Source organism: Euprymna scolopes, chromosome 40, assembly GCF_053919585.1.
Source record: "Euprymna scolopes isolate OS-2025 chromosome 40, ASM5391958v1, whole genome shotgun sequence".
In the NCBI taxonomy this organism is placed as follows: Eukaryota; Metazoa; Mollusca; class Cephalopoda; order Sepiida; family Sepiolidae; genus Euprymna; species Euprymna scolopes.
In genome coordinates, this window is record NC_136521.1 from 44,065,526 (window position 1) to 44,085,335 (window position 19,810).

General features: G+C 38.5%; 1 protein-coding gene across 1 annotated transcript in view; it reads right to left on the reverse strand.

The window, feature by feature from the left end:
• The window catches only part of LOC145265657 (uncharacterized), a 209,279-nt gene extending 190,886 nt beyond the window's left edge, over nt 1–18,393 (reverse strand). The window contains exon 1 of the mRNA XM_080121722.1: nt 16,781–18,393. Coding sequence (XP_079977848.1) covers nt 16,781–18,227 — 1,447 coding nt within the window. The 5' untranslated portion in view covers nt 18,228–18,393. The remainder of the gene's footprint in view (nt 1–16,780) is intronic.
• Between the last annotated feature and the right edge of the window lie 1,417 nt (nt 18,394–19,810).

The window sequence follows — 19,810 nt, forward strand, 5'->3', positions numbered from 1 at the left end:
AATCTAAACCAGCAGAAAAAAAATCTAAACCAGCAAAAAAAAAAGTCTAAACCAGCAAAAAAAAAAAAATCTAAACCAGCAGAAAAAAAAATCTAAACCAGCAGAAAAAAAAATCCAAACCAGCAGAAAAAAAATCTAAACCAGCAGAAAAAAAAAATCTAAACCAGCAGAAAAAAAAATCTAAACCAGCAGAAAAAAAAATCTAAACCAGCAGAAAAAAAAATCTAAACCAGCAAAAAAAAAGTCTAAACCAGCAGAAAAAAAAATCTAAACCAGCAGAAAAAAAAAATCTAAACCAGCAAAAAAAAAAGTCTAAACCAGCAAAAAAAACAAATCTAAACCAGCAAAAAAAAAAGTCTAAACCAGCAAAGAAAAAAATCTAAACCAGCAGAAAAAAAATCTAAACCAGCAGAAAAAAAGTCGAAACCAGCAAAAAAAAAAAAATCTAAACCAGTAGAAAAAAAAATCTAAACCAGCAGAAAAAAAAATCTAAACCAGCTAAAAAAAAGTCTAAACCAGCAGAAAAAAAAATCTAAACCAGCAAAACAAAAAAAATCTGAACCAGCAAAAAAAAAAGTTTAAACCAGCAAAAAAAAAAAATCTAAACCAGCAGAAAAAAAAATCTAAACCAGCAAAAAAAAATCTAAACCAGCAGAAAAAAAATCTAAACCAGCTAAAAAAAAAATCTAAACCAGTAAAAAAAAAAATCTAAACCAGCAAAAAAAAAAATCTAAACCAGCAGAAAAAAAATCTAAACCAGCAGAAAAAAAATCTAAACCAGCAGAAAAAAAAAGTCTAAACCAGCAGAAAAAAAAATCTAAATCAGCAAAAAAAAAAATCTAAACCAGCAGGAAAAAAAATCTAAACCAGCAAAAAAAAAAATCTAAACGACCAACTTCTTCAATGAATGCATCAGTCAGTACCACTGAAAACATGCTAAAGATCAGAAGAGAGAGAATCGGTGAGAACTTGGTCGTTTACAGTCTTAGATGTGCTACCATAGATGGTAGTGTCATCAGTATAAATGTCTACGAATGATGTAAAGATGTGATTTGGAAGATTATTAATGTAAATCAGGAAGAGAGTTGGGCCCAGGATGGAACCCTAAATACTGTGAGCCCTGAATACTGTGAGTTCTGGATGGAACCCTGAATACTGTGAGCTTTTGATTTCTGCCCATCAACTAAATCGAAACCAGGGGGAAAATAACAGGCAAAAAATATCTCAACCAACAACAACAAAAAAAGCTAGCAAAAACATCTAAACAAGCAAAAAAAGCAAGCAAAAAAAAAACCAAACAAGCAAAAAAAAAAAAAAATCTAAACCAGCAAAACAAAAAATCAAAACACTCTAAAAAAAAATCTAAACCAGCAAAAAAAAAAAATCTAAACCAGCAAAAAAAAATAAATCTGAACCAGCAAAAAAAAATCTAAACCAGCAAAAAAAAAAATTCTAAACAAGCCAAAAAAAATCTAAACCAGCAAAAAAAAAAAAATCTAAACCAGCAAAAAAAAAAAAAAAAATCTAAACAAGCAAAAAAAAAAATCTAAACCAGCAAAAAAAAAAAATCTAAACCAACAAATGAAGAAGTTTCTCAGACTAACTATCAATTACAGACAGGAAGTTTGTTCAACACAAAAGGACTTGGATGTTTCACTAGGGTTAAATCTACCATCTAATCTTGGAATACTAAACTCAAAACACCACCCTGTGTACTTCGCGATTTTTTGCAACCCAAACGAATTGAGTAATGCAAGAAAAAATGTGCTATTTTTTTATGTTTTCTTAGATTTTTTTTTTTTTTGCTGGTTTAGATTTTTTTTTTTTGCTGGATAAATTTTTTTTTTGCTGGTTTAGATTTTTTTTTTTTTGCTTGCTTAGATTTTTTTTTTTTTGCTGGTTTAGATTTTTTTGTTTTTTTGCTGGTTTAGATTTTTTTTTTGCTGGTTTAGATTTTCTTCTTTTTTGCTGGTTTAGATTTTTTTTTTGCTGGTTTAGATTTTTTTTTTTGCTGGTTTAGATTTTTTTTTTTGCTAGTTTAGATGTTTTTGTTTTTTTTGCTGGTTAAGATTTTTTTTTCTGCTGGTTTAGATTTTTTTTCTGCTTGTTTAGATTTTTTTTTTTTGCTGGTTTAGATTTTTTTTTTTTGCATGTTTAGATTTGTTTTTTTTGCTGGTTTAGATTTTTTTTTTGCTGGTTTGGATTTTTTTTTTTGCTGGTTTAGATTTTTTTTTTTTTTTTTGCTTGTTTAGATTTTTTTTTGCTGGTTCAGATTTTTTTTTTTGCTGGTTAAATTTTTTTTTCTGCTGGTTTAGATTTATTTTTAGTTTTTTTAAGACGGTTAACGACCAAGTTCTCTCCAATTCTCTCTCCTCTGATATTTAGCATGTTTTGTTTGTTTTGACTTTAGATTTAACCCTAGTGAAAAAGCCAAGTCGTTTTGTGTTGAACAAACTTCCTGTCTGTAATTGATAGTTAGTCTGGGAAACTTCTTCAATGAATGCATCAGTCAGTACCACTGAAAACATGCTAAAGATCAGAGGAGAGAGAATCGGAGAGAACTTGGTCGTTTACCGTCTGAGATGTGCTACCATAGATGGTAGTGTCATCAGTATAAATGTCTACGAATAATGTAAAGATGTGATTTGGAAGATTATTAATGTAAATCAGGAAGAGAGTTGGACCCAGGATGGAACCCTGAATACTGTGAGCCCTGAATACTGTGAGTTCTGGATGGAACCCTGAATACTGTGAGCTTTTGATTTCTGCCCATCAACTAAATCTAAACCAGGGGGAAAATAACAGGCAAAAAATATCTCAACCAACAACAACAAAAAAAAGCTAGCAAAAAATCTAAACAAGCAACAAAAGCAAGCAAAAAAAAAGCCAACAAGCAAACAAAAACCCTAAACCAGCAAAAAAAAAGCAAGCAAAACAAAGTCCAAACAAACAAAAAAAAATCTAAACATAAAAATAAAAAATCTAAACAAGCGTGAAAAAAAACAATAAAAAAATATTTCAACCAACAACAACATAAAGCTAGCAAAAAAATCTAAACAAGCAAAAAAAGCAAGAAAAAACAAAAAATTCAAAACAAGCGAAAAAAAAAATCTAATCAAGCAAAAAAAAAAAATCTAAATGAGCAAAAAAAAAAAAATCTAAACCAGCAAAAAAAAAATCAAAACCAGCAAAAAAAAAAAAAAAATTAAACAAGCATAAAAAAAAATCTAAACCAGCAGGAAAAAAATATTTAACCAGCAAAAAAAAAAAATCTGAACCAGCAAAAAAAAAAAAATCTAAACCAGCAAAAAAAAAACAAAAAAATCTAAACCCGCAAAAAATAAAATCCAAACCAGCAAAAAAAGTCTAAACGAGCAAAAAAAAAATCTAAACCAGCAAAAAAAAAAATCTAAACCAGCAAAAAAAAAAATCTAAACCAGCAGGAAAAAAAAATTTAACCAGCAAAAAAAAAATCTAAACCAGCAAAAAAAAAATCTAAACCAGCAAAAAAAAAAATCTAAACCAGCAAAAAAAAAATCTTAACCAGCAAAAAAAAAATCTAAACCAGCAAAAAAAAAAAATCTAAACCAGCAAAAAAAAAAAAATCTAAACCAGCAAAAAAAAAAAATCTAAACCAGCAAAAAAAAAATCTAAACCAACAAATGAAGAAGTTTCTCAGACTAACTATCAATTACAGACAGGAAGTTTGTTCAACACAAAAGGACTTGGATGTTTAACTAGGGTTAAATCTACCATCTAATCTTGGAATACTAAACTCAAAACACCACCCTGTGTACTTCGCGATTTTTTGCAACCTAAACGAATTGAATAATGCAAGAAAAAATGTGCTATTTTTTTATGTTTGCTTAGATTTTTTTTTTTGCTTGTTTAGATTTTTTTTTTTGCTGGTTAAGATTTTTTTTTTTTGCTGGTTAAATTTTGTTTTTTTTTTGCTGGTTTAGAGTTTTTTTGTTTTTTTGCTGGTTTAGATTTTTTTTTTTTTGCTTGGTTAGATTTTTTTTTTTTTTGCTTGTTTAGATTTTTTTGTTTTTTTGCTGGTTTAGATTTTTTTTTTTTGCTTGCTTAAATTTTTTTTTTTTTTGCTGGTTTAGATTTTTTTGTTTTTTTGCTGGTTTAGATTTTTTTTTTTTGCTGGTTTAGATTTTTTTTTTTTTTTGCTGGTTGGGATTTTTTTTTTGCTGGTTTAGATTTGTTTTTGCTGGTTTAGATTTTTTTTCTGCTGGTTTAGATTTTTTTTTGCTTGTTTAGATTTTTTTTTTTGCTGGTTGGGATTTTTTTTTTTGCTGGTTTAGACTTTTTTTCTTTTTGCTGATTTAGATTTTTTTTTGCTGATTTAGATTTTTTTTTTTGCTGGTTTAGATTTTTTTTTTTTGCTGGTTGGGATTTTTTTTTTTGCTGGTTTAGATTTGTTTTTGCTGGTTTAGATTTTTTTTTTTTGCTGGTTTACATTTTTTTTTGTTTTGCTGGTTTAGATTTTTTTGTTTTTTTTTGCTGGTTTAGATTTTTTTGTTTTTTTTTGCTGGTTTAGATTTTTTTTTCTGCTGGTTTAGATTTTTTTTCTGGTTAAGATTTTTTTTTTGCAGGTTTGGATTTTTTTTTTTTTTTGCTGGTTTAGATTTTTTTGTTTTTTTTTTGATGGTTTAGATTTTTTTTTTGCTGGTTCAGATTTTTTTTTTTTGCTGGTTAAATTTTTTTTTTCTGCTGGTTTAGATTTTTTTTTTGCTTGTTTTCATTTTTTTTTTTGCTGGTTTAGATTTTTTTTTACTTGTTTGGCTTTTTTTTTGCTTGCTTTTTTTTGCTTGTTTAGATGTTTTTGCTAGCTTTTTTTTGTTGTTGTTGGTTGAGATATTTTTTGCCTGTTATTTTCCCCCTGGTTTAGATTTAGTTGATGGGCAGAAATCAAAAGCTCACAGTATTCAGGGTTCCATCCAGAAGTCACAGTATTCAGGGCTCACAGTATTCAGGGTTCCATCCTGGGCCCAACTCTCTTCCTGATTTACATTAATAATCTTCCAAATCACATCTTTACATTATTCGTAGACATTTATACTGATGACACTACCATCTATGGTAGCACATCTAAGACTATACCTATTTGGACAGGATGTTAGTTAGGAGAGGCGAAGTAGACTTCTTATCTTGTCCCACGTTCAGTTGGCTAGGCCAGACGGACCATAAATTAGTTATGGCCCGGCTGAAGCTAGGAAATAGGCCTAAGTTAGCGAGGTACTGGAAGTTAAACACCTCCCTTCTGGAGATACAAGACTTCCAAGATCAGTTAAGAGAATTGATTAAAAAGGCACTAGTGGGGGCGGTTACCGGGAGTAAGTGGTGGTTAGGTCTCAAAGCCAAGATCAGAAGCTTCTCCGTCAAATATGCCCAGCGCCTCGCACTAGATAAGGCCAAGACGAAGAAGCAGCTAGAGCAGAAACTAGCCCAGGCTACGGGGGAGGGTGATAGGGTTAGTCAGGAACTAGCTAAGCAGGACCTTCTACGCGAGACTAGCGAGCGTTACGAAGGCCAAGTAGTTAGAGCTAGGCTTAGAAAGATAGGCAACGAAGCAGTCAATGCTGAGTCAGACGTGCGCCGTGAGGTTTCTAGGTGTGGCTCGGACAAATACATTACGAAAGTCAAACATCCGGATGGACGCACCCTGGAATCGACTCTGGAGATCTGCAAGGGGTTTCGAGAACATTTCGAGAAGCGTTTTACGCTGCTGGTGAGTTTTCTCCCTTTACGCATCTAAGACGGTAAACAACCAAGTTCTCTCCGATTCTCTCTCCTCTGATCTTTAGCATGTTTTCAGTGGTACTTGGTCCTCATTTCCCCTTCAGTCATCACATTAAAAATCGGCCATGTGCCTAATTTGCTCGGTGGGGGAGCAAATAAATACCCTTTTCCTTGGCCTTTTGGCCAAGATCAAAGTGTAGTATCTGTTCTGATACATACACAGCGCTAGGCAGTGCTGTTCTGGCGACACACTCTCGTGCCCGGAACACCTGACGAGCTTGTTGGGTAGCGTTCTGTCCGCACCCCCACTTGGTCTGTCTTTCTCTGCTCTCCCCCCTCACGAGGGGATCCGAGCTGATAATTTACGACCTTCCCGCGAGGGAGGGTTGGAAACACTTTCTCTCTTCCCTCCACTAACTTCCCACTCCCTTTCTCAGTTTTATCTCCCCTCTTGCCGCCTTTGGCGCCACTTCTTTTTGGCGCCAAAGTCGGCTCCCCACTTTGGACGCCGACTCCACGTCACTCATTTTGGTGAATTTTAATACAGGGAAGAGAGAGCTTTGTTCAAAAAATGGACACATCCAGCCCAGGGACCACCAATAGCGATACCCCCAGCCAGGGGGCTACCACAAGAAAAACTGCTCCCCAAGAGGACGACTCCCCAACAGGGGAAACAAAAAGCAACGGGGCATACCGCCCGGACACTAAACCGAAGGACGCCCTCCAGAAGGGAGAAAACTCACCAGCAGCTCCCCAAGAGGGCGACTCCCCACAAAGGGGAGAAAAAACAATGTTGGACGGGGCATCCCGCTCTGACAACAAAAATCAAGAGGCAGTAGCCCCAAAGGACGATAAGGGAGACAGTGCTCCCCAAGAGGGCTACTGCCCCAAAAGGGGAGTAAATCAAGAAAACGAGGGGGCATACAGCCTAGACCTCCCTAAATAGAGGGAACGAGGTGCGATCGGGGTGGTACACATCTTGCGACACCCCTTCCACCTCAATCCTCGTCGGTCAGAGATAATACTTCCACCCGGGCTCCCCAAGAGGATCTTCCCCAGATGGAAGCTTCCATGCTTGCGGCAGATGAGGGAACGAGGTACCACTCAAGTGACCCACAACTAGTGGCACCCTCTGAACCTCAATCCTCATTTGCCGATGGCAACCAAGTCACCCTAGCGCCCCAAGAGGGCAACCCTAAGAAGAAATAGAGGACGAAGAACGAGGAAACAGCAAAAGCAGCTGGAAAACCACTGCCAGTGGCAATCACAGCTCCGCAGATGCTAGCCACCTCAAGCGACCCACCGACTCCTCCCCGGAAAGGATCCCCCATCCGCGGAAGAGGAGGAGGAGGAAAGCGGAGTCACTATGAGAACCATGAAGCTAATACAAGAAACGTTAGCTTCCCTTAAAACTCTCAGAGGGGAAGTGAACGACCCGCACCCAAAGACAACGCTCAAGAAGGAAAGCAGAACTGGAAGAAGCGGTGCCTCATCACCAACTGGAGGAGCTCCAACTCCAGATAATGAATCGTCCAAGGAGAAAACTTCCGCGGAGCATCCTCCCAAAGGTGACTCTGCAACGAAGAAGAAGAGAGGCGGCCAGGGAACGGGACAAAGCCAGGAAGCAACGTTTGACGCTGACTGGCCGACTCTGACCCCCAACAAGGCCAAAACTACGCCTCAAACTCAACCACAGGCAGGGCCAGCAGCTTCATGTCCAGGGCCATCCAACTCACCACAAGAGCTGGAAACAGTGTGGGGCCCAAAACCGCAGCAAGACCAACTGACTCCGGAGGGTTACAGAGAGCTCTTTAACTCCACCTACAAGGACTACACGGTGGGCAACATCGTCAAACCCCTCCCAGGTCAAATCGAGAAGTTGGAGAAAAGAGTTCTCTCCCTGACCGCGTCTGACCTGAAGACCAGGAGCCTGACAGAAGTCGACAAGGACAGCATGGTGGCACTCCTCCTGGAGCTTAACATTCCAGCCAGTTATATCTGCAGGAGGAGCTATGCCACATTAGACGTGCTGCTCCCCAGCCCAGAAGATGCGATAAGGCTGGCAAAAACCGACCACTGGGGGAAGAGGATTAGACTCCAACCAGAGTACCTCAATAAAAGGAGAACGAACGTCACCGTGCTGAACGTCCCGGTTTTCATGGGAGCCCGGCAGGTCGGGGCTATACTAAGCCAGTATGGAGACGTGGAATCCGTCACGCCTGTCTGCGGTCAACGGAATGTGATGACCAGAGATCATAAGGTCAAGATGGTCCTGGACAAAACCGAATTCCATAAAATCCCTGCGATGTTGAAATTCGACGAGTGGACAATGACCATTATCGTGGAGGGCAGGAGGCCCCAATGTTGGCACTGCCAAAAACAAGGGCACATGGCTAAGGACTGCCCTAAAAGACTTCCGGCCACAGCCACTCACAAATCACAAGGGATGGCCCCTACCAAAGAACCAACCCAAACCCCGGCTGCAGCCCCATCAACAACTGCTACTACAGCTGAACCGGGTCAAGCAACAGAGGCTGGTTGGTCGACGGTCACCAAGAAGGGCAGACGCCCCAAAGGCATGCCCAAGCAAACAGTGACCCAAGACCAGCCAGAGCAAACTCCCATGGACATCCCGGCGCCCTCTTACTCGAACAAGAGGAAACTTCAAGACTCGGAGGAAGAGAATGCGTTGGAAGAAGAGACAGCAGCATCAGCAGTAGTGCAATCAACAGAAGCAGCAGAGACGGCAGAGAAGAGTACAAAGAGGAGAAAAAGTTGGAAGACAAAAGGAAGCAACCCCACCCCGAAATTCAATGTTTCAAATTCCGAGGCCGATCTCCCTTCAACCCCAACCCCCTACTGACAGAGCAACAACCCCCCTCCATCCCCAAGCCCCCAAGGACTCTAGCACGTAACCCATCCCCAGAAAGAACAAATGACGCCCCCAAAAAAGCAACATCTCCAGCACCAAACACCCCCACACCAGACACGCCAACCCCCACTTCCTCCTCCCCTACTCCTCCTCCCCCCCGATAAAGAGAAACCAACCTCAACCACAACTGTCCGCACAGAGCGGACAAAAAGACTCCCCTTCCTTCCAGGAGGAAGGATATGTGAGACGGGCCCTCTGCAGGCAACACCAGAGCTGAAAGGCCAGCAGAAGTTACAACCAAAACTTCACATATGTCGGCAGGGACAATATTACTGATCCCACTAACTTCAAGGACGCTCCCTTGTTGACCACATTTGTTAGGGTCAACAAGGATTCCAGGACAGAGGCTCTCTGGGCCATGATAGACGCCGCGAAGGATGCAATCCCGGGCCAGCAGCTGGTGGACACGGAGCATCCTTCGCTGAACAATTTATTTTACAAATGTGAGGGCAGAGTCCATGTTTACATCCACCCCTCCTTTTACAGGGGACTCAAAATAACCTTTCCCCTGGACGTGGGAGGCGTGGCCAAGAATGGATCACCCTCAGCTGAATTACTGACTGGAAGCCTTGGACAAGCCTGCCACGTCCTCACTCCCGAGGACTTCAGGCCCGTGTGTGACACTGAATAAGGTAGGTGACCATGGCTTTAAACTTGGCTACTTATAATGTGAGGGGCCTCAGATGTCGAAGCAAGGCCGCGTGCGTGCTGAGAGATCTGGTGTCCCTCAAGGTAGATATTGCCGTTATACAGGAGACCCACTTTATTTGTGATGGGGATTGTCAGGTGCTGGTGAACGATTACAATGTTTACTCAGCATATGGCAATACCTATAGTCGTGGAATCTCCTTGCTAGTAAATCGCACCCTATCAGCGTCGGTGAATGTGGTTCACGCGGACGAGGACGGGCGGGTGATTATCGTCGATGTTGCCGTTAATAGCAGTGTGTTTCGGATAGTCGCAGTTTATGCGCCCAACTCCGCTGTGGAGAGGGCTTCCTTCTTTCGATGGGTGGAGGGCTTTGTAGATGATCCAGAGAGGGTAGTCTTAATGGGTGATTGGAATGCCATCCTTGATCCCAGGATAGATAAGGTCGGGGGGACTAGTGGGTCGGTGTGGTGTGACAGCAGTCTGTCTGACCTGATGGCTTCGTGCGACCTGGTCGACAGATTTTGCCTGGATCACCCGGGGCGGGAGATGTGGACGTGGCATTCTAATACGCCTTCCTATCCAGGTACTTACTTGGATCGGATGTTAGTTAGAAGAGGCGATGTAGATTTCCTATCTTGCCCCACGTTCCACTTGTTAGGACACTCGGACCATAAACTAGTTATGGCCCGTCTGCACTTGAGCCCTGGGCCTAGACTGGCCAGATACTGGAAGTTCAACAGAACCTTGTTGGAGCTGGAGGACTACCGGTTGAAGGTTACAGAGATAATCCAACGGGCATTAGTAGGGGAAGTTACCGGGAATAAGTGGTGGGTTAGTCTCAAGGCTAAGATTAGACGTTTCTCGGTCAAGTACAGCCAACGCCTCGCACTAGATAAGGCTAAGGCCAAGAAGCGTACAGAGAATAGGCTGACCCAGGCATTGGAGGGTGGGGACCCCCTAGAGATAGCACTAGCTAGACAAGATCTCAGCCGCTTGGCTAGCGAGCGGTACGAGGGCCAGATAGTTAGGGCTAGGCTAATGAAAGTCTCGAACGAGGCTGTTAATGTTGACGCTGTTGAGCATAAGGCTGCTCTAAGGCGCGGCTCGGACGGGTACATTCGAAAGGTAAACGACCTGGAAGGGCACGCCCTCGTGTCGACGCGGGAGATTTGCGAGGGGTTTCGAAAGCATCTATCGGAGCGCTTCACCCAACTACCCAGACTCAGGGTCGAAGAGTTTGGCAGCTGTTTGGCCGACTCGCCCCGCCTCATGGTGGCTAACTGTGATGGTCTTGTCGCAGAACATGAGATCATTACTGCGTTGAAGCAGGTCGGCTGCAACAAGTCCCCGGGGCTTGATGGTCTACCCTACGAATTCTACTTGAGGCTGTCGCCCATGTTGGTCCCTATTCTGAAGGGTATGTTCAACCATTGGTTTGTTCAGGGCTCCATCCCTGGGCAGGTGACCAAGGGAGTGATCACATTGCTGAGGAAAGGTCAACGGCATGGTGGGGAGGAAGATTTAGACGATTTCAGGCCTTTGACTCTGCTAAACACAGAGTTAAAGATTTTGGCCAAGGTTCTTGCGAATCGGTTGCAGGTTGTCATCACTGACTTGATCGAACCAGACCAGAGCTATGCTGTGAAGGGGAGATAGATTCAGGACAATCTTCATCTGATACGCACGATCACAGAGGGGACAGAAGACGCAACCGAGGTCGCGCTGATCAGTTTGGATCAGTCCAAGGCTTTCGATAGGGTGGACCATAGGTTCCTGGGATCTGTGCTGGAGGCCGCCGGATTTAATCCGAACTTCCACAAGTGGACTTCTGTACTGTATGACAGGCCGACGGTAGCGGTGCAGATCAACGGTAAGCTGTCGGAGTCTTTTGCCGTCTCCCGGTCGGTGCGACAGGGTTGTCCGCTGTCGCCTCTCTTGCAAGTTAAGGGACGAGGCGACTACACCAGTCCTGCACGGGATAGCTCTCCCTGGAGGCACACGAGCCAGGGTTTCCGCATTCGCCGATGACGTCACCGTGTTTGTGTCTTGCCCCACGGACATTCAAGTGGTCACCGAGGCGCTCGCTCGATATGAGGAAGTTACGGGGGCCGTCTTCAATCGCAGTAAGTTGGTGAGTCTGCGGTTGGGTGCCTGGACCGGAGTAAATTCGCTTCCGGGCATCTTCAGTTGAACCGACGGCCTGGTCCGGATCCTTGGTGTGTGGTTCGGACCGGGTCTCCAGCTGAAGAAAAACTGGTCGGAAGTAGAGGCCAAGGTCGAATCCTCTGTTAAGACTTGGGTTCGAAGGAAATTATCCTTGAAGGGTCGGGCGGAGGCGTGTGCTACATATGTCTTTCCGCTCATCCTTTACGGTCTGTCTGTACTTCCCCTCCCTGCAAAACAACGAATCAGCTTACAGGAGCACCTCAACACACTCTTGTGGAACGAGGGTAAGCATTATGTTTGCAGAGAGGTCTGTGTTCGAAATCCGAGCGAGGGAGGCTTGGGACTGCCCGATCTCCTGTGTCATAAGCACGCAGAAAGGTTGGCCTTCCTGAGCCATTCATTGTACGTAGACGTTCCATGGGTCACTGCGGTTGAAAGCTCGTTTTCCAATCTCACACCTGACCCCTCGGTCGAAGCATGGCGGAGACCGAAGGGGGAACCAACATTCTACGCCGAATGCCGGTCCGTTGGCTTGAACTCGATGAATCATATTTTGTGGAGAAATTGATCCGCTGCTGCCTTGGGAGAAAAGAATGGTTTTTCTAGCGATACTAGCAGTAGCGAGGATGGTCTTATGGATCACACGTCTCGAGTGAGTCCGCGAAGGGATATCTGTTCCGGATCGGGATCTGATAGTCTACTTTAAGCATCTGCTTAAAGTAAAGATCAGATGCGATTGGAAGAGGTTGCCTCGAGTGGCCTTTGACAAGAGGTGGGTGCATGACGCTAGCTTGTGCATCCGACGAGGCGCCAAATTTGAATTCGTGTTACCACCATAGGCATGGCACGGGCGGTACTGGGTCCTACGGAGCCCATCCTGCTAGGTTAGACAAATAAAAAGTAAAGAGACTCTTGACTGGTGGTACAAATGAGATCCTGTCCCTCGATTTTTTGTTTATTTTTTGGCACTAGAGAACCTTCCGAGGCTACCCTACCACTACCCCCCTATCTTTTTGTTTTATCATCCCCTGATTAACCCCTACTCGAAGGTCGCCACCTAATATATTCCCCCACTTTTGTTTTTTAACAATCTATTTATTTTACTCCCAACACCCGATATGAAGTCTTCCCAATCCCCATTAGGGATCTCCCCGCTTGTTTTCGGTGCCCCGGAAAACAGTAGGCGATCTAGCTACTTAGATTAGCTTAGGGAGGGACCTTACTAACAATGCACTAGGCAATTTTATTTATTTTTTGTACATTTTTCTATATTTCCCACTCCTCAACACGAACTATTTTTCTTCCAAATTCAAGAACTTTTTATTTTTTCCAATGAATTGAACTTTTCACACACACACACACACACACACACACACACACACACACACACACATTTTAATATATAAAAAAAAAAAATAATAATAATAAGAAGAAGAAGAAATGCGCACACACACACACATACAGAAAATGTATATATATATCCTTTTTGTAAAAACGCTGGGGTTTTCATTAGTTAGCTTTAGATTCCACAGAGTGAATGAGGTATTGTGGTAAATGTTGCCAGTCAATAGTAAAGTCGCCAAAGACTCCATTTTTACTTTAGTTACAAAAACCCTGCAACACTCCCCTCCCCAGATCTTATAGGGCCTTGTGCCTAAATTTGTTTTGTCTTTTGGAGATTTTACTTTTTTAAATGTTTTAATTTTATATTGGAATTTTTTTAAATTGTAATTGTTTCTTTAAACGAAATAAATTAAATATAAAGATCAAAGTGTAGTATCTGTTCTTACTACATGCTGTACTTATGTTTGTAACTTTGTGATATAAAGTGGGGGATCACTTTTCTGTATTAATTTAATGTAAAATGATCACTCACTTTACAACCAGTCAGTCTCAAAGCAATTCAAGTCATTCTCCAGATCATTCAAGTTGTTTTTGAAGGATTCCATTTATTTTTTAAGCATTCAAGTCATTCTTAATGTAATTCAATTCATCCTTAAGTTCATTAAAGTCATGCTAAGTCATTCACTTTTTATTTATTTAAGTCATTTCAGCCCATTTTAGTAGTTTATCTTTAAGAATTTCATGTCAATCCTACATTCACACATTCATTCATTATATAAGAGCATGCGACTAATGGCAATCGGCCTTGTTTCAAAGTAAATTTGGTCTGAGACGCAAAAATCACAGAGTACCACAAACTGGGTGAAATAATTACATTTTGTGAACTGTTTTTCTATGGGTATTTAGCCAGCAAAAATAGCTGGTAAGGGGGCCAAAATGAAAAATTATTGGAACTTGGTCGACTTATTTCAACTTACAGTGTTCTTTGCATGTGTGCATATGTTTTACATGTAAAATCAAATGTAAATGTTTCAATTTCGATTCTATCTGATGGCTCGCATGTCTTGTTAACTTTTGAAATCATTACTATTGTGTACAATATAAAACACCAATAGAGAGTTGGCTCTATAATAAATCTGCATGAATTCAAATATATTTAAGCGTTTTGATGACTGGGCAAGATCGGGCGCCCTGCTAGTAAAAGATAAAACGAACTTAGTAACAACTTTCAGCCGAGCAGCAATTAGTCATACATAAATAGTAAAACCGTACATTTAGAGGACGACCTATTACAAATCACACAAACTAAAATTTGTTTTAAATGTTATGTAGTGAATTCACTACTTTATGGAAATTCTTAAGCAAAAACTAATTAAATATTTTTAATATTGAAAATTTTAAGATATATATATACACACTATCTAATATCTTAAATGCAACATTTTAATATATATCTACAATCTTTAAAAAAAAAAGCTACATTTTTTTAAATTTTATTTTTAGTCAAAAATAAAATTTTAAAAATGTTGCATTTTTTTTTTTACATTAAGTTTTCCGAAAATTGATGAACAAGAAATGGCTGATAATTTTAATTCTTAAGTAAAAAACAAAAACTAAATCACTTGTCTGTTCTGCACAAGTATTGGAAATTTAAGATGCTTGATAAAATTGTTTGCCTTGTTAAAAAAGTCAATTTAAAAACAAAGTTTCATTTTTTAAAGTTAAGTTTTCCGAAAATTGATGGACAAGAAATGGGTGATCATTTTATATATGATCTATATAGGAAAGTGATCCTCACTTTAAAATCTAGAATATTGGCTTAAAAATAAAAGTTCAAATTGGTGATGGTTATAAAGTGCGGATCAGTCTACATTACATTCATATAAGAACCTGATGCCTCTAAAGTATAGTTGAAGAAAACAAAAACAGAATTCTTTAGCAAAAGGATCAGTAATTGTACAAAGGAAATGTAATTCGTAAAAACACATCGTAGTGGGAATAACCACCATCCGAAATTTAAATTAATAAAAGATTATTAATTTCTAACTTTTCACTAGAGAAGTTTCGTTTCGGTTAATTTAATTTTTTTTATAACCAGTAACTACAATGTTACTTTATTTTCTTTAAAGAAAAAAAAATTACGACCCACAATTTTTTGTATAGATTGACCCCTTCCATGAGATTCTACATTTTTTAGCCGATAATTTTATTTTAGAATGTAAAATTTATGATTATTTTCAAGTGCTTTTAAAAAGTCACTTCTCAGGTTAAGAAAAGAAAATGGACTTATGTCAATAAAGAGGAGACAATGCGAATCTAAATTAACCAAAACAAAATTGTTCCAATCAAAAAGTTCAATAACACCTTTAAATCCACCTTAATGAATTTCTGTTTATTCTTAAGTCAGCCATTTAAATCGTTCCTAAAAATAAAAAAAATAAATTACTGTGTACCCTTTCGAAATTTTATCTTGATTAAGCTACTCAATAGTTCAAGGTCGTCATATAAATAATTGATCCACTCTCCCAATGAATTTTATTTATAAAATATACTAAGACTAATATAATCTTTAAATATGGCAGGTCAGAGTGAATGTGATATTTTGGTGATTAAAACTAGTTTAGAGAATAGACAAATAGGATGAGAGGATGTCAACCGAGCCCCCATCCAACTACACACTTTTTGTGCTTTTCACCACATCCGATTTAACAAATTCAAATTTTATAAATCATAGATAAACAAAATTCAACATTCCTGAAATAAACGTATCATCAAAACATTTGATAAAAAACCCAAAAAAACAAATTAGACATTTTAAATCGTTCTTAACTATAAAAAAAATTTTTGACTTCGAAAGCATTTCAACTGAATCAAATAATTCAATCATTTCAGTTCGTCCTGTAAAGAATTTATCATTCCAGAAATAAAAACGACATAATCAAATTACTCCCCCAACAAAACGGTAAAAATCAACAAGAAGATTTGTAAAAAATATATTTTATTATTTTAAAAATCAGAAAAATTATAGAGAAAGTGATAATGTAAGAAAATGGCCGTACAGTTCTTAAAATGGATCCAAAACAGTATTGTTTCCGACAATAATTTCACGCAGGCTGAAGAAATAATGGTCCAAATTGTCATGAAGCTGTCTGACATAAAAATATATCAGCAATGTATACAGAATTTTAAAAATCAGAAAAAAAAATATAGAGAAAGTGATAATGTTAGAAAGAAATGAATTACCAACGTTTCGATTAATGTTCAGTCTTTGAGGTATGAAATCTGTAATTTACCATGTGCCTCGAATCGTTATTTGCAGTCAATTGATGGTTGGAGGTGGAAATGTTCAAAAGATGGATTTTGTTGTTCAATAGGAAAACACTTTGTTGAGCAAAACAAACTTTCCTTGTGAACAATTATCTTTATAGTTTATACAAAAAAAAAATTGGATATTGTTGACCAAGGATAAAAGTATATCAGCAATGTGTACGGAATGTGATGACGTATGGAAGTGAAATTTGGACAGTAAGGGTTGAGGATATGTGTTGCATGGAGAGAAATAACATGAGAGTGATAAGATGGATGTGTAATATGAGCCTAAAAAGACGGGCTTAGTTCGGATGATTGCAGAAGATTAATTTAGACAATATAGGAAGATGATATGGTTAAGGAATGGAGAGTTTTGGGGTTGGATGTAGAACAGTTGGAGAAATAAGTTCATGGTGGTCGGGTATAAGCCCCGACAATCTAAGGAGTCGAGATTCCCCACAAAGGCTCTTTATTATTGCGCCACAAATATCAAGTAATGTCTCAACATGAAATGATATTCAACGTTGCCATAGCAACAGAGGTAAAGGATGTAAGCAACTCAAGTGTGCAACAATATGAAATCTTCTAGATGTCTTGGCACTTCATCATATGAAAATATATTTTTGCTGACTACGTTTGCAGCCAAGCATTGCAAAGTCGTGTGTTTTACTGGTTGTGGCAAAATCTTGCGTTTTTTTAAAGAACATGAAAGGCAAAACTCTTCATCGATCGAGGCATCGAAAAGAAATCCCTGCGATAAGAAATATTCAATAATTGCTTTTTGGTCACAGTCTACATTATCAAGCACATAATGAACAGGTGTAAAACGACGTCGATTCCGGCAGTTGACTTCAGCCTCACACAACAGCAACAGTTTGTAGATATCCACTGAATAATTTTCCTTGATACAAAAATGCAACAGTGTGTTATTATCAGACCCGCGTAAATTAAGTCGCACAATTTCCTCTATACTTTCTTTTAACACCGACATATTTCCTTGGGTTGTCTTTAAAAGGGTCTGAATTAAATTTGCCGTTATACTGAATACATAATCAATTTTCCCCGCTACCAAATCTCTTTCGACGTTGTTCATTTTTCTAAGTCGAGTAGTGATCTCCTTGACATGGTTACAATACGGTTGTAATACTTCTAGGCCGTCATTTTCCAAACGGCCGTAGAAATCATATAATGTCATCATATTTAAACGTACATAAATATTATTGATGTTCGGTAAATTACTGAAAAATATTTCATTACTACATAATTGCAATGTCTCCAAGAAAAAAGAAAAAAGTTTGAAGGCGTTTACAACATCATCAACTAACTTCATGCTGGTTGCAAGGGCCTGCATGGTGTAAGGATTACACAAGTCAAAATATTTTTCTAAATAGAGAAACACCTTTTGATCATTCTGGTCAAAAATATGTAAAATTGGTTCAAAACAAGATCGTCTGTTTGGCTGTTCAATTTCAAATAGTGGAGTACTGGATGGCATTCCTTGTATTTGGGTATACATACTCCAATATGTTTGCATATGATAATAATCTTTACCGAGTGCAGCATTGCAGGCCTGGAATCCGTAGAATTTAGCCAATGACTCTGTGATGTTTGCACCATACGATTTTAATAAGTTCACTACGCTTCGAGATGACTTGACGGTGTAATCTTTCTCAAACATGTTCATGAGGTTTAAGCCACCTCTATAAGGTAGCAACTTCTCCTCAATACTATCGAAAATTTCTATTTCGATGGCCATCATCAAGGCTGTCCTTCCATAAATATTCATGAGTTGTGGGTCGCCACCGTTGATTAACAGATACTTGCAAATTTTTGGAAATCTCAGCGATGCCATTAGCGGATTAATCCGTTCAACATTAGCAGCAAGGTTAATTTCCGCACCATTTTTAAAAAGATACTTCACCATTTTCATATTGCCCGTCATACAAGCAAAGTATAATGGCGAGAACCCTTTTGGGTCGAGTTCGTTTACGTCCGATCCGTTCTCTACAAGTATTTTCACAATGTCTAAAAATCCATTCTCTGCAGCTATGCAGAGACAGGAACCCGTTTCCATCCTGTTTACGTTGCAAGCTTCAATCAGAAATTTTACTAAATACGACTGACCATTTTCGACAGCCAATAAGAACAGGGATTTCTTCTTAATCTTCTTGGAGATGATCACACGCCGTTCTTCAGGAGAAAATTTTTCAAGAATAGGCTTGATTTCCCACCATCTTTCATCATCTATCAATCTTTCAAGTTTTCTTGCAACAATAAACTCCATCTTGAATTCTGAAAGAGAAAAAGAAGAGAAATAAATAGAAATACGCGGAAAAAAATCATTTGCGTTTCTGAATATTTGAGATGAGGATTGATTATCTATTATTTAGATTCATCGGACTACTGTTCTCAACTTGAGGTCATTTTCACAACGTTTCAGTCAATGTGACCTCTGACCTTTTTTCATGTGCATTTTGTCGAACTCGCGAATCTTGACAGAATTTTTAACAGAACTCTTTATTCAAACTTCAGAAGAAGTTCACTTTCACAATTGATTTTTCCGGTTACATCGACCGAAACGTTATGAAAACGACACTCAAGATGAGAACAGTAATCCGATGAATCCAAATACGAAAAATCATTTGTCATATTTCGAATTAATTAATCAAATAAAAATTCCATTTTTTTATTTGCTTACTAAATTTAAAAAGTTATTCTAGCAAATTATCTAACAATTTAATAAACAAAACATATCGTAAAAAAACTGAATATAACTTAAAACACTATGGAAAAAATAAGTTTTTAAATTTAGAAATCAAGTAAAAACAAAAGAAAAATGGAATTTTTATTTGATTAAAAACATCGAAATAAGAATGATTTTTTATTTAATAAATTTTACTGTGCAATAATTTATAGCAGTTTGAAATAGGTTACAGTTATAATTAACATTGTTAAATGACCAATTTGGTATTTAAAACAAAAAGATCCACTGATGTCGGCCCTCTGCTACGAATTCGGAAAAGAGGCATGTGAAGGAGCGAAAGTAGAATCAGGGGGCCAACAGCTACATGAGAACTAAAAAATGGTTAATAATTATTTGAATAGAATCACTATAGAAAGTTTGAAATTGATTTGCTATAAATTACATTAAAATAAATACATCATATGTATATAGGTACGGGCAAAAATGAGCGGGCAAAAATAGAGGACCTCGTTTTGAAAGCAGATGTATCATATTTTTTTGTAAGTTTCCGACTACTTTTTTGATTGTATTTGAAAGATTAGAGACTAAAGTTAATTTCCAAAAGGAAAAACATATTTGTACACGTGAAAAAAAAAAGTTATGAAAATGTTTTCACGGCGAGCTAACCAATTCAGCTAAATTCTGAAGTTAAATAAATTCATTGTAAAAATCCTTTAAAAGATTAATATTAGTTTTCTGGGTCCATTTAAAAGATAATTAGTAAAGTAAAGTCCTAAGATATTGAATTAAATAGTAATAATAAAAAAACACCTTGTTTATACAAAATACAGGTTAATGAGCCCTCAAAAAGCAAGTTATTATGCCGTTCGGCAAAACGCAACCGATAACAGGCTGTAAACACGAATATATGGAAGGCCAAAATTTCAGCGAATCAAAACGCTGTTTCAAAAGTC